This window comes from Theropithecus gelada, chromosome 19 (assembly GCF_003255815.1).
Source record: "Theropithecus gelada isolate Dixy chromosome 19, Tgel_1.0, whole genome shotgun sequence".
NCBI classification, from domain to species: domain Eukaryota; kingdom Metazoa; phylum Chordata; class Mammalia; order Primates; family Cercopithecidae; genus Theropithecus; species Theropithecus gelada.
In genome coordinates, this window is record NC_037687.1 from 43022225 (window position 1) to 43037297 (window position 15073).

The 15073-nt window shown below is 39.9% G+C and overlaps 2 protein-coding genes and 1 pseudogene across 7 annotated transcripts in view; 1 reads left to right on the forward strand and 2 right to left on the reverse strand.

Moving 5' to 3' along the window:
- Positions 1 to 15062, reverse strand: part of ZNF568 (zinc finger protein 568) — an 88308-nt gene extending 73246 nt beyond the window's left edge. For 2 of the 5 annotated variants that reach the window (XM_025368059.1, XM_025368058.1), the window contains exons 1-4: positions 14800 to 15062; positions 13738 to 13807; positions 6833 to 7092; positions 4345 to 4403 (exon numbers count right to left, since the gene is read on the reverse strand). In XM_025368059.1, the coding sequence (XP_025223844.1) occupies positions 4345 to 4403; positions 6833 to 6908 (135 nt within the window). In that variant the 5' untranslated portion in view covers positions 6909 to 7092; positions 13738 to 13807; positions 14800 to 15062. The remainder of the gene's footprint in view (positions 1 to 4344; positions 4404 to 6832; positions 7093 to 13737; positions 13808 to 14799) is intronic. The other 3 variants (XM_025368057.1, XM_025368060.1, XM_025368061.1) reach the window with 3 other exon arrangements.
- HKR1 (HKR1, GLI-Kruppel zinc finger family member) overlaps positions 1 to 15073 on the reverse strand; it is a 410249-nt gene that overhangs the window by 290608 nt on the left and 104568 nt on the right. The window lies entirely within an intron of this gene.
- Positions 9215 to 10102, forward strand: LOC112613007 (annotated as a pseudogene). The gene has a single exon (XR_003116902.1). The product of XR_003116902.1 is annotated as an oligosaccharyltransferase complex subunit OSTC pseudogene (transcript).

Below are 15073 nucleotides of genomic sequence, written 5' to 3' on the forward strand. Positions count from 1 at the left end.
GTCTCGCTGTGTTGATCCAGCTGGTCTCAAACTCCTGGCCTCAAGTGATCCACCTGCTTTGGCCTCCTAAAGTGCTGGGATTACAGGTGTGAGCCACCATGCCTCACTTTCTTCAAGATACATAATGGAACAAACATATTCTTTAAAATAACAAAGTTTACAGCAAGAGAATAAAGATAACTACAAATCAGTTCTGGGTGTATGTGCTGACTGGCAACTTTTTATAAATTTTTTTTTCCCTAAAGTTACATAACCATTAAACGAATATTCTTCTTTTAAAAACTTGAGATGGTACATGACATTCTTTTATACTTTTCCTGGCCATTCTGCATGTTTTTATTTTTCAAACGTATTCTAGACTCGGCTTGAATAAACTTGTCTAATTCTAAGAAAAATAATTTAGAATTGTTATTGAGATTCAGATAAATCTATGTAGGTTAAAGACAATTTACATTAATTTAATAATGATGGATCTTATCCAAAAAAGGGTATTTAAAACATATGTTCAAATCCTCTTTTATATCTCAGTAGTAATTTGAAGGTTTCATTCTCCCATGTACATCACATACATTTCTTTCTTTATTTTTTTCTTTAGGTTTTTTTTCTAGTCTGAGCATCATTCTTCCATTTCATTTTTGATGGTGTGGTTTATAGAGAAAAATTGTATTGATTTTTGTATATTAATTTTGTGTCCATATTTCAATCATCTCATGTTTTTCTCTTCTGTTGCCTAAAAACATAATCGTATCATTTAGATATCATAATTTTGACTGCACCATCCCACTTTTTACTTCATTTCCCTCCCCTTACTTATGTCTAGGCATACAAAATTATATAGATAAATGTGGTAGCACTGGCAAGCTGGTTGGGTTCCTGACTAGTGGGAAAGTGCCTCATTTTTACAAGTAAACATGGTACTAGCTTTTAGCTTATTATCTGCATGTATATGTGTTGTATGCATGTGAATAATTTCTTAAAGTATCATGGTAAGAAAGTGTTCTTTTATTTTTACTTTATAAATAGGTCCTTTTGAAATCACAGGTTCTGAGTTTAAAATTTTTCAGCTCTATACATCTGTTTTTCTCTTGAATATAATAATTTATATTAATAGATTCCCTTAAATGGAAACATCTTTAATTGTGACAGGAAATATATTTCGGTACAGGTGCAATGGCTCATGCCTGTAATCCTAGTACTTTGGGAGGCTGAGGCAGGTGGATCACTTGAGGTCAGAATCACTTGTGGTCAGCCTGGCCAACACCGTGAAACTCTATCTCTACTAAAAATGCAAAAACTTAGCCAGGCGTGGTGGTGTAATCCCAGCTGCTTGGGAGGCTGAGGCATGAGAATCGCTTAAACCCGGGAGGTGGAGGTTGCAGTGAGCCAAGATCACGTCATTGCTCTCCAGCCTGGGCAACAAAGCAAGACTCCATCACCAAAAATAAATAAATAAATATCTTTTTATATATATCTATGTATATATACACATATATATATATGTATTTTTGCTCAATTCTTCTCCAATTAGTCTGTGCAATTCAATGAAAATCTCCAACAGGATTTCTTCCTAGAACTAGATAAACTAATTCTAAAATTCAAATGGAAGCCCAGAGGTCCCAAAGTAGCTCAAAAATTTTTGAAAAACTAAGAATAATGTGTGTGTATAAAGAAGTGGTAAAATCATTGCCTATATAAAGTAATAGTAATTAAACCACTGTAAAACACACACATACAAAGTACGGTACTGATATAAATGAAGACAAATAGATTAAAGAAAAAGTAAAAGCCTAGAAACAATCATGTATGTATACAGTAAAGGTGGCATCACAAAGGAAACATTTACTTAATAAACGGTGTTGGAACAACTGGTCTTCTACATGCAAAGATAATTCTACTAATAGAATTATCAGTAAATTCCTATCTCAAACCAATTACAATATTATAATCCAGTTGGATTAAAGACTAAATATGGAAAACAAAGCTTTGAACAGAGATTACCTCAATGATCTAATATTAATTAGGAAAGATATCTTAGAAAAGATCAACATTGGCAACTCATGAAAAAAGACTAAATATTAATTGTTGCATATTTTGACTGAATTCTATTATGTGTACATATTTATCATACGTTAAACATAATTAACTTCAGTGTCTATACAATAAAAAATAAATGATAACATAAAAGTGACAGATTGGCAGAAGGTAGCTGCATAAATCCCAAGTCCTAATACTGAAATAGGCATTCTTAAAATATTCTAATTTCAAATAGAGAAAAAAACTATTATTACAAAATAGACAAACAATATGAACGGGTAATTGGCTTTTGTATTTCTTCACTCATAATGAGCCTCCATCTGTACAGTAATGTAGAGTGTGGGCTCCAGAGTCAGACTGTATGGATTTGAATCCTGGGTTTATGACACACTGATGCACAATGTTATGTAAGCCTCTTAACCTCTGTGCTTCATTTCCTTTATCTTAAAAAAATTAAATAATATGTACTTTATAGACTTCTGATAATAATTACATGAAATAAGCTATGTAAAGCACAATACCTGGCACATAGTAAGAACTCAATAAAGCTATAACAGTTGGTCCTCCGTATCTGTGGGTTCAATATCCATACATTCAACCAATGGCAAACCAAAAATATTTGAGAAAAAAATAACAATACCTATCATTTACAGGGTACTTGTTATATGTATTTAATCCTCCCAACATTCCTATGGGATAACTACCATTATTATCCCCATTTACAGACTTACAGATGCAACTGAGTCACGAAAAGATTAAGAAACTGGTCCACAGTCATGCACTTCATAAGTCACTGAGGCGAGATTTAAACTCAAGCCTGTCTAGGGCCACAGAGGTTTGTCTAGGGCCACCGCACCAACAGAAGTAATTGGATGAGCCATATGATCATATGGTCAAAAGAAGTATGTGTGTATGTTTCACGATGGGCAAGACATACATAAGCTGAGGAAAAAGAGGCAGTTAAGCAGAAAATGTTCAAAATATAGGTGTGTGAGTGACGTCAGAGATGGAAACAAAAAGAATCAAGAGCAGAGAATATGTAATTTTGTAAGATGAGGATGAAGACTGTATCTTCTGAGACCATAAAAAAGATGTGAAAAGCTATGGATATCAGAACTATAAGACTTTGCCATACAATATTAGTATAATTTAGCTCAACTTGGATTAAAAATTCAATTGAAGAAAATATATACATAGGCTCATTTGAAAGGTATGTGTTCGGCAGGGCACAGTGGCTCAAGCCTGTAATCCCAGCACTTTGGGAGGCCGAGACGGGCGGATCACGAGGTCAGAAGATCGAGACTATCCTGGCTTACACAGTGAAACCCCGTCTCTACTAAAAAATACAAAAAACTAGCAGGGCGAGGTGGCGGGCGTCTGTAGTCCCAGCTACTCAGGAGGCTGAGGCAGGAGAATGGCGTAAACCCAGGAGGTGGAGCTTGCAGTGAGCTGAGATCGCGCCACTGCACTCCAGCCTGGGCAACAGAGCCAGACTCCGTCTCAAAAAAAAAAAAAAAAAAAAAAGAAAGGTATGTGTTCTACTTCCTCTTCCAGATAATTTAAATTTTTGAACTTTGGCCAAGCTGACTTTTAAAAGCTGAGCTAAAAATTGTAAGAATTAAGGAATTACAGGTGTCCCTAGGAAACCATGGAGAATTGGTTCCAGGTTCCCCCACGGATACCAAAATCCACAGATGCTCAAGTCCCTTATATAAAATGGTGTAGTATTTATACATAACCAATGTATACTCCCGTATACTTTAAATCATCCCTAGATTACTTATAAAATCTAATATGTGATTTCTATGTAAATAGTTGTTACACTATATTGTTTAGAAAATGACAAGAAAAAAGTCTGTACATGTTCAGTACAGATGCAACTACCCATTTTTTTTTCAAGTATTTTTGATTTGCAGTTGGTTGAATCTATGGATGCAGAATCTACAGACACAGAAGTCCAACTATATTTTAGAGTTTCTTTTTGACCAAGGTGCCAATGAAAAGTCTTTACTTAAATAATTGTAAGTTTTTCCTCATAAATGGTGCAACTTATGGAATAAACTTAAGTGTCCCAGTGTGCTTTGACTCTCCAGATCATATTTAAATTTGAACTCAACTTTAATAATTCTGTATGTACCTGCTTCTGCACAGCCATATCTCAAATTTCCCCGGATTCTGATTTTCTATCTGTATTTTTTCTCACTTTCATTTTCATCAATTTATTTTTTCCAACATATTGGTAGGTTACAATAACCCACCATAACTGCACTGCAAAATAATGCAGGAAACAAATAAATGCTTAAGACGTACAAGAGGCCTGGTTGTATCCTCTTCTTCCTCGGAAAGGGCAGACTCCTGAGAATACCAAGCTGAAGGAAGAGAAACAAAACAGATTTGCTTCAAAGTTTCAGACAAAGGAATATAGAAATCTGCAGTACCAGGTGGCTATAAGACCCTCTACAGATGAATGATCCCTGAAGCCATGAGAAATGTTAACCGCCATCTAGCTACAGAGACACTGAAATGGACACACATAGCTAATTTAATCATATGGGGTCTGATGGGGATTTCTGGAGGGCTAAGTATATAGTGCCCAGTGAATCTACTGGCAATATTTTATCGCCCTAGAATCTTGCTGTTTTATTTCTAACAGGAAGTTTATCTTAAGTACATAATAATAGATACCCCAAAAATTTAAAGATTGGGATGACCTTTAAAATGTTTTTTTTTTTTTTCCTTTTTTTTTTTGAGATGGAGTCTCACTCTGTCGTCCAGGTTGGAGTGAGTGCAGTGGCCTATCTCCGCTTATTGCAACCTCTGCCTCCTGGGTTCAAGCAATTCTCCTGCCTCAGCCTCCCAAGTAGGTGGGATTATAGGCATCCATCACCATGCCTGGCTAACTTTTTTGTATTTTTAGTAGAGACAGAGTTTCACCATGTTGCCCAGGCTGGTTTTGAACTCCTGACCTCAAGTGATCCATTTGCCTCGGCCTCCCAAAGTGCCAGGCTTACGGGCGTGAGCCACCACGCCTGGCCTAAAATGTTATTTTTTAACCATAAAGAATTTAGGGCCAGACGCAGTGGCTCATGCCTGTAATCCCAGCACTTTGGGAGGCCAAGGCGGGCAGATCACGAGGTCAGGAGTTTGAGACCAGCTTGGCCAATATGGCGAAACCCCGTCTCCACTAAAAATACAAAAATTAGCTGGGCTTGGTGGTGCATGCCTGTAGTCCCAGCTACTTGGGAGGGTGAGGCTGGAGAATCGCTTGAACCCAGGAAGCGGAGGTTGCAGTGAGCTGAGATCGCACCACTGCACTCCAGCCTGGGCGACAGAGCAAGACTCTGCAAGACTCTGAGACAGAGCAAGACAGAGCAAGACTCTGTCTCTCCCCCCAAAAAAAAGAACTCAGGAAAAAAACCTTCATCAGAGACTGGCTACAGGTAATGTAGAACATTCATATGATAGAATGCAATACAGTCATGATTCTAAAGACATTTTTTAAAAACTTGATTTATTTTTTCCCCTAAAAAATTCAGGGCCTTTTGGTTAAAACGGAAAGCCTGAATACCTGCATTTATTAATATTTCCACTCTCTCCCAAACCAATCATAATGTTAATAAAGGAAAAAAGGAGGCTAAAACTCATAAGGACAAAGAATATAGACGACTTCCACAGATAAGAGCGAGCTGTCAACAAAATGTAGGAAGCTACAGAGCAGACAAATGAGTGGTATCTAACTTAACCAGAGAAAGGTGCAGCTTAAGTAAGGGTGGGAGGAGGGTGGGGAAGCCATGGCAGGACCCTAGAAAGGTTCAGGAATGGAGTTACTAATTATTTCTGCGGACTAGAGGTTGGGAGTAGGGCTGAAAACCAGAAAACCAAACGTAAGATGTCATAAAAAGATGTTAAGACCACCTGATGTCTTCTTTTACCCAATATGGCATAGTCACATTTCCCTCATATTGGCAACAGGAAAAATTAAAGATTTTTTTCTCTAGATATACTGAATGAGACAAGCTCTGGATTTCAGGCATATCAGATTCAGATAAAGGTGGGGTTGAGGCAATGCAGAGAAAAAATAATTAAATAAAAGTTCTCATATTGCAAGATGAGGTGCCCAACATGCCCACTTCCTTCCTTTGTTTGTCTCCCAAAAAGCGGGAGTTCTGGCTTGTACTCCTCAAGCAAAATCTAGGAATTCTTGCTAGGGAAACTGACTAGCCCAAAAGAAAATGCTTACAGATCCTGACATCTGGTCAACCTTCAACCTCCAAAAAATAATACCATATTAGAAAGAAGGGCAAGGAGAAGAGTGTGTTGGGGTGGAGGTGAAAAGGAAGGGGTTAGGTAGTGAAAGAGAGCTAAATCCTTAACTCCATTATCAAAAATCAACAGGAAATATCTAAAACTGAGAAATCAAGCATTAGCAGTATAAGAATGTTATTTAGAAAAAAAGGAGGTGAATACCAGAATATTGAGACAAAAATGTGTAAAGTGGTTGCCTTTCAGGAATGGGAACAGGGGACGAGGATGGATGGAATAGGAAGCTTTTGTTTAAGTTATAGTATAGCATTTAAAGATCTATTTAAATATACTCTTTAAGAAATGAAAATTGCATTTCAAAATTTATTTTTAAAAAATCAAATAGTCAAATGAATAAGATTAAAAACAAATGTCTCCCTTGCATAGTCAACTCACACACGTGACCTTTCTCAGTAGGAGTAATCAATTTCTTTCCACTGTCCCCAAATGTAGAGCCTTTCTCTCCTAAGCTCTGTCCACCTATGAGCCACCTCACCTTTCCTTTCCACCATGTGGCTCAAATGCTCCATTGTTACACAGCTATTGCTGATCACTGAAGGTTGAGATGTCATTCAGACTTTGCCTGCTCTGGGCAGAAGGGTCAAGACAGGCTCCAGCAACTCCAGGGTCCACTCTCTTTCAGGACTCTCCAGCCTCTAAGGCAGGTCTCAGGTCAGGTCTCCTTCCATGATAGACACCTGTTCCTCAGACTTCTATTTGCACTGCAGATGTGTTTTATCCTTGTGGGGCCAGGACCTGTGAATTAGGATATAAATCTAATTTACCTGGTGCGTTCTCACTGGCTCCCTGTGATAACCAGCTTCCAAGATGGCCGCCAGTGATCACTGTCTTCTGGTATTCGTGCCTTTGTAGATCCCTCCCACCCTGAGTACCTTTGACTTGCACAACCAATAGGATATTGCAGAAATGATGGTGTGTGACTTCTAAGGTTAGGTTATAAAAGACATTAGGGCTTCTGTCTTGCATGTTTGGATCATGTACGTTGAGGGAAGCCAGCTGCCATACCATGAGGACACTCAACCAGCCCTACGGAGAGGCCTCCTGTTGACAGCTAACACTAACTTAGAAGCCAGCTATCTTGGAAGTGAATCCTCCAGCCCCAGTGCAGCCTTCTGATGACTGCAGCCCAGCTGACATCTTGACTGCAACTTCATGAGATACTCAAGACAAAATACCCAGTGAAGACACTTCCCACAGAAACTGTGAGATAATGTTTATTGTTGTTTAAGCCACTAGTTTTTGAGGTAATTTGTTACACACTAATAGATAATTAATACAGCCTCAAACACTAATCTTCCTTATTTGTAATTCATACGCTCTGGACACACTGACCAGAGGTGTAAACAAAGTGATGTTTACCTATTTGTTCTTCAGATATCTTCTATGTGTCTAAAAGTGTATGCTCAATGAGGTGACAGATATAAACCTGAGTCAAAAAAACACCCAGATCTGCAGCAATCCCAAATTTGGCATGAAAGAGAGTTTCATTCAAAGACCAGCTATTCCATTCCATTTCTGTATTATCTTGGCAATTGAGTTAAGAGAGAACTGCAATTTAGAATTCCAAGTCTCTTCATCTGAAATGACAATTATACTCATGTCACAATAATATGGGATGAATATATGAAATGACTATTAAGATATATGAATTTAGGCTGGGCGCGGTGGCTCACGCCTGTAATCCTAGCACTTTGGGAGGCCGAGGTGGGAGGATTATGAGGTCAGGAGATTGAGACCATCCTGGTTAACATGGTGAAACCCCGTCTCTACTAAAAATACAAAAAATTAGCCGGGCGTGACGGTGGGCGCCTGCAGTCCCCAGCTACTTGGGAGGCTGAGGCAGGAGAATGGCGTGAACCCAGGAGGCAGAGCTTGCAGTGAGCCGAGATCGCGCCACTGTACTCCAGCCTGGGAGACAGAGCAAGACTCTGTCTCAAAAAAAAAAAAAAAAAAAAAGATACACGAATTTAGCAGCTGCTATGAGTCTTTATTAGGTAAAGGGTAAAAAAAAATATGTAATAAAATAGACTAATTTTTGCCCTGTATGATAAAACAAATAAAACAGAAAACATTCAATTATAATAAGTTTTGAGAAGTGCTATGCATGAAATGTCCTCTTAATACCCCTAACACACTCACTTTTTTTTTCATGAGAGTGATCACTTTCTTTCTTTTTTTTTTTAAGACGGAGTTTCGCTCTTGTTGCCCAGGCTGGAGTGCAATGGCACGATCTCAGCTCACTCCTGATCTCAGGTGATCTGCCCGTCTCGGCCTCTCAAAATGCTGGGATTACAGGCATGAGCCATCACACTCAGCCGACAGTGATCACTTTCTAACAAACTATTGATATAGTCATGCATCACTTTGCAACAGAGATATGCTCTGAGAAATGTGTCATTAGGCAATTTCATCATTGTGCGAATATAAGAGTGTACTTACACAAATGTGAATGGCATAGCCTACTACCCACCTGTGCTATATGGTACAACCTATTGCTCCTAGACCAGAAACCTGTATGGCATGTTACTGTACTGAATACTGTAGACAACTGCAATACAAAGGTAAGTGTTTGTATATCTAAACATACCTAAACACAGGAGAGAAATGATAAAAATATAGTATAAAAGATAAAAAATGGTACAGTGGTAAAGGGCACTTACCATGAATGAAACTTGCAGAACTGAAAGTTGCTGTGAGTGAGTGAGTGGTGAGTGAATGCAAAGGCCTAGGACACTACTATACACTACTATAGACTTTATAAACACTGTACACTTAGGCTACACGAAATTTATAAAATTATTTTTATTTCTTCAAATTGTTGAATTAGCCTTGGCTTACTATAACTTTGTTACTTGAGGCCGAGAACGGCCCTTGCTGCTACCAACATGGAGACCTTGTACCGTGTCCCGTTCTTAGTGCTCGAATGTCCCAACCTGAAGCTGAAGAAGCCGCCCTGGTTGCACATGCCGTCGGCCATGACTGTGTATGCTCTGGTGGTGGTGTCTTACTTCCTCATTACCGGAGGAATAATTTATGATGTTATTGTTGAACCTCCAAGTGTTGGCTCTATGACTGATGAACATGGGCATCAGAGGCCAGTAGCTTTCTTGGCCTACAGGGGCTATCTGATGGGTTAGAGTGCCTTTGAGAAGAAATCAGTGGATACTGGATTTGCTCCTGTCAATGAAGTTTTAAAGGCTGTACCAATCCTCCAGTATGACATGTGGAAAAGAATGAAGAGCAGCAGGAAAAGAATGAAGAGCAGCAGTAAAAGAAATATCTAGTGAAAAAACAGAAAGCGTATTGAAGCTTGCATTAGAATTTCTTCTTGGTATTAAAGAGACAAGTTTATCACCGTATTTTTTTTTCCCTGCTGACCTATTGCTATACCAACAATGTTGAGTGGCATTTTCTTTTTAGTTTTTCATTTCTTAAAGAAAATATACTCCATATCTACAACTATAATATCAAATAAAGTGATTGTTTTTTACAACCCCCTTAACATTTTTTGGAGATGACATTTCTGATTTTCAGAAATTAACATAAAATCCAGAAGCAAGATTCCATAAGCTGAGAACTGTGGACAGCTGATCAGCTTTACCTGTGGTGCTTTGCCTTTAACTAGAGTGTGTGATGGTAGATTATTTCAGATATGTATGTAAGACTGTTTCCTGAACAATAAGATGAATGAAAGGAGCAGAAATAAATACTTTTTCTAATTAAAAAAAAAAAAAAAAAAAAAAAACTTTGTTACTTTATAAGCTTTTCCATTTTTCTTTTTTGAGACAGAGTCTCGCTCCATCACCCAGGCTGGAGTAATGGCACGATCTTGGCTCACTGCGACCTCTGCCTCCTGAGTTCAAGTGATTCTCCTGCCTCAGCCTCCCAAGTAGCTGGGATTACAGGAGTCTGCCACCATGCCCGGCTAATTTTTATATTTTTAGTAGAGACAGGGTTTCACTATGTTGGTCAGCCTGGTCTCTGACTCTTGACCTCAGGTGATCCACCCGCCTTGGCCTTCCAAAGTGCTTGGATTACAGGGGTGAGCCACCATGTCCAGCCAGCTTTTCAATTTTTTAAAACTTTTTGCTGGGCGCGGTGGCTCAAGCCTGTAATCCCAGCACTTTGGGAGGCCGAGGCGGGCGGATCACGAGGTCAGGAGATCGAGACCATCCTGGCTAACATGGTGAAACCCCGTCTCTACTAAAAATACAAAAAACTAGCCGGGCGTGGTGGCGGGCGCCTGTAGTCCCAGCTACTCGGAGGCTGAGGCAGGAGAATGGCCTGAACCTGGGAGGCGGACCTTGCAGTGAGCCGAGATCGCGCCACTGCACTCCAGCCTGGGTGACACAGCGCGAGACTCCGTCTCAAAAAAAAAAAAAAAAAAAAAAAAAAAAAAAAACTTTTTGACTCTTAGCACATAGCTTAAAACGCATTGTACAGCTGTACAAAAATATTTTCTTTCTTTATATCCTTATTCTATAAGCTATGTTCTTAAAAATTTTTTTTTAACTTTTTAAATTTTCTTGTTAAAAATTAAGATACAAACACCCATTAGCCTAGGCCTACACAGTGTCCAGGATCATTGGTATTGTCTTTCACCTCCACATCTGGCCCCACTGGAAGATCTTCAGGGACAATAACACACACAGACCTATCACATCCTATGACAACAATGCCTTCTTCTGGAATACCTCCTGAAGGACCTGAGGCTGTTTTACAGTTAACTTTTTTAAAATAAATAGGCATATGCTCCAAACTAATGATAAAAAGTATAGTATAGTAGGCACATGAATCAGTAACATATTTATTATCATTACCAAGTATTAGGTACTGCACATAATTTTATGTTATACTTTTATCTGACTGGCAGCAAAGTAGGTTTGTTTACACCAGCATCACTGCAAACACGAGTGATGGTATTGTGCTACAGTGTTATATTGGCTAGAAAGTCACTAGGTGACAGGAATTTTTCAGCTCCATTATAATCTTACAGCAGGGGTCCTAAACCCCTGGGCCACGTACCAGTACCGATACTGTACTGGTTCCTGGTTAGGAACCAGGCCACACAGCAGGAAGTGAGCAGCAAATGAGCGAGCATTACCGCCTGAGCTCCACCTTCTGTCAGATCAGTGGTGGCATTACAACCTACAGGAGTGTGAACCCTCTTTTGAACTGTGCATGCGAGGGATATAGGTTGCTCACTCCTTATGAGAATCTAATGCTTGATGATTTGAGGTAAAACAGTTTCATCCTGAAACCATAACCCTCCCGTCCCCCGGTCCATGGAAAAATTGTCTTCCACAAAACCAGTCCCTAGCGCTAAAAAGGCTGGGGACCACTGTCTTACAGGACAACTGTCATATATGTATATAGTCCATACATATACGGCACATGACTATAATTTAGTTATATATACTGTCCACCCACCCCCCACAACATAAACTCCATGAAAACAAGGACTTATTTTTGTCTGTTTTTGATATTGATAGTAGGTGCTCAAAAATATGCTGATAAAATGGTTCAGTCATTACCAAAAACACTATGACAATGAAAGATTAAAAACAGACATTACCACATGTATATATAAAAAATTGAAAGCAGGGACTCAGTTGTATACCCATGTTTGTAGCAACGTCACTTGCAATTGCCAAAAGGTAGAAGCAGCCCAAGTATCCAATGATGAATAAACTGATAAACAAAATGTTTATCCATATATGACATACTTATTATTCGGCCTTAAAAAAGGAGGAAATTCCAATACATGCTAATATGGATGAATCTTGAGGACATTATGCTAAGTTAAATCAGGGTCACAAAAGGACAAACAACATATGATTCTGCTTATATGAAGTACCTAGAATAGTCAAATTCAGAGACAGAAAGTAGAATGGTAGATGCCATAGGCCGGGGGAAAGTGGGGGATAGAGAGTTATTGTTTGATAGGTACTGGGTTTCTGTTTTGCAAGAAGAGTTCTGTGGATGGATGGTGGTGATGCTACCATTACAATGTGAATGTACTTCATGTCACTGAACTGTACACTTAAATATGGTTTAGATGATAAATTCTACGTTGAGTATTTTACCACAATTAAATATATATATATGTATACAGTTGGTCCTCCTTATCCACGGGTTCTGCATCCTCAGATTCAATCAGCCTCAGATAAAAAATATAGTTAGGCCTACGATAGTTGTGTCTGTACTGAACATGTACAGTACAGATTTTTTTCTTATTATTCCCTAAACAATAAAGTGTAACAATGATTTACATAGCATTTACATTGTATTAGGTATTACAAATAATCTAGAGATGATTTAATGTATACAGAAGGATGTAGGGACTTGAGCATCTGTGCATTCTGGTATCCATGGAGGGGTCCTGAAACCAACCCCTCCTGGATACGAACCGTATATAGAATAAATGAGCTACTACTACTAATTTGGGGATTTAACACTACAAGAGAATAGGCCAGGCACGGTGACTCATGCCTATAATCCCAGCACTTTGGGATGCTGAGGTGGGCAAATCACGATGTCAGGAGATCTAACACAGTGGCTAACACAGTGAAACCTCGCCTCTACTAAAAATACAAAAAATCAGCTGGGTGTGGTGGCGCATCTGTAGTCCCAGCTACTCCAGAGGCTGAGGCAGAAGAATCGCTTGAACTCAGGAGGCAGAGGTTGCAGTAAGCCGAGACCGTGCCACTGCACTCCAGCCTGGGTGACAGAGCGAGACTCTGTCTCAAAAAACAAAACAAAACAAAATAACAACAACAAAAACTAGAAGAAAATAATATACAAGAATAACACAGAAATTGGCGGATATTTTGGAGTTCAAGTATCTTAAAGTCTTAAGGTTGAGTTTTGTTAAGTATGCATATTAAAAATAGAAGGATAATAGCAGAAACCAAAGTAGGGGAGAAAAAGGGATAAGGTGAATTTGCCCAGTAAAAAAAGATATATGTGCAACTATTATATGTCAATCAAAAATGTTTAAGGCATAATAAATAGAAAACAACACGTTTTTATGAGCAATCATAATAAATGCCACTGATTTTTTTTTTTTTTTTTTTTTGATACGGAGTCTCGCTGTGTCGCCCAGGCTGGAGTGCAGTGGCGCGATCTCGGCTCACTGCAAGCTCCGCCTCCCGGGTTCACGCCATTCTCCCGCCTCAGCCTCCGAGTAGCTGGGACTACAGGCGCCCGCCACCACGCCCGGCTAGTTTTTTGTATTTTTAGTAGAGGCGGGGTTTCACCATGTTAGCCAGGATGGTCTCGATCTCCTGACCTCGTGATCCACCCGCCTCGGCCTCCCAAAGTGCTGGGATTACAGGCTTGAGCCACCGCGCCCGGCCAATGCCACTGAATTATACTCACCTATTACAACAACAGTCAAACGTGATAAACAGATGTAAACCCAGCAATATGCTCCTTACAAGACACAGATCTGAAACATAAAGACACAAAGGGGTTAGAAAATGAAATTCTTAAGAAATACAATAAAATTTGAAAAGCAATATTATCAGACAAAAGCGAACCCGGACTAAAAGGCACTCACCACGATAAAGAGGTATGTTTCTTAAGGTGGTAGATTGGAATTTTAGTCCAATTCCTCACCCCCTCTAATAGATTATATATTCATACTCTTTGGAAGGTAACTTTGCCCTCCAATTGTGGGCGTAATTGATTTTAGGCTTAGCCATGTGACTTGTTCTGGTTAAGGCAATCTCTCTTGTGCTCTGGTGACCCATCATGAGCAGAGCATGCCCTGGCAATAAATGTGCTTTTGGCCTGAGATCCAGAAAGAACAGATGCGGAGCAGATCTTAACTCGTCGCGCAGCCTATCCACTCAACCAAGCCCCACCTAGATCAGCTGAACACCGTCAACGCGCCAGCCTGTGAACAGGAGAATAAGGACTTGCTGTTGTATGGCATTGAGTTCAGGGGTGGTTTTTAGACATCACTATTATCATGGCAATAGCTAACTAATATACATAAAAGCAGCAAGTCATAATCTGATAATGAACCTGAAAAGTTCACTAAGGAATACCGGAAAACCACAAACTGTAGGGTCAAGGACTACGGTAAAAAAGGCAGCAAAGGAGACTACAGAGGAGTGGCCAACAGGGAGAGAGGGACCAGTAAAAAACAAGTAAGTGTTTTTCAAGTCGTTATCAACTATGCCAAATGCTACAGAGAAGCCAGCTCAAGACAGGAACTACTAGACATATTACAATCACGCACACTTCGCCACGCTCACACTCACTAGAGCCTTAATCACAATCACACACATATCACACATTTCATCATAATCATGCGCAACCAAACATCACAATCACCCCATCACAATTATTCGTGCCGTCACACTCACACACACAACCACACACCCACACTAACTCCCTTCACAGTTTTCTGTCCCAACAACTGCAACCACTCACCAGTAGCGTACCCTGAGCACTCCCCACTGCCGCTACTCGGGACACTCTGGGCCTAAGTGGCTCCGTGTCCCGTCAGCCGCGAGTCCCTTGCTCGCCCCCTGCTGCGGGGTCTCGGCAGCGTCACCTGCCGGAAACACCCGAAGGTTCATCCCGCGCGCAGTTTCTGAGATTCTGGGTGAAGGGGACCCACAGATAGGTGTGGAACAGACGCCTAAAGCCCCGAACCATCCCTCCGCGTCCGCGACGTTTCCGAGGACATCACCTCCCAGCAGGC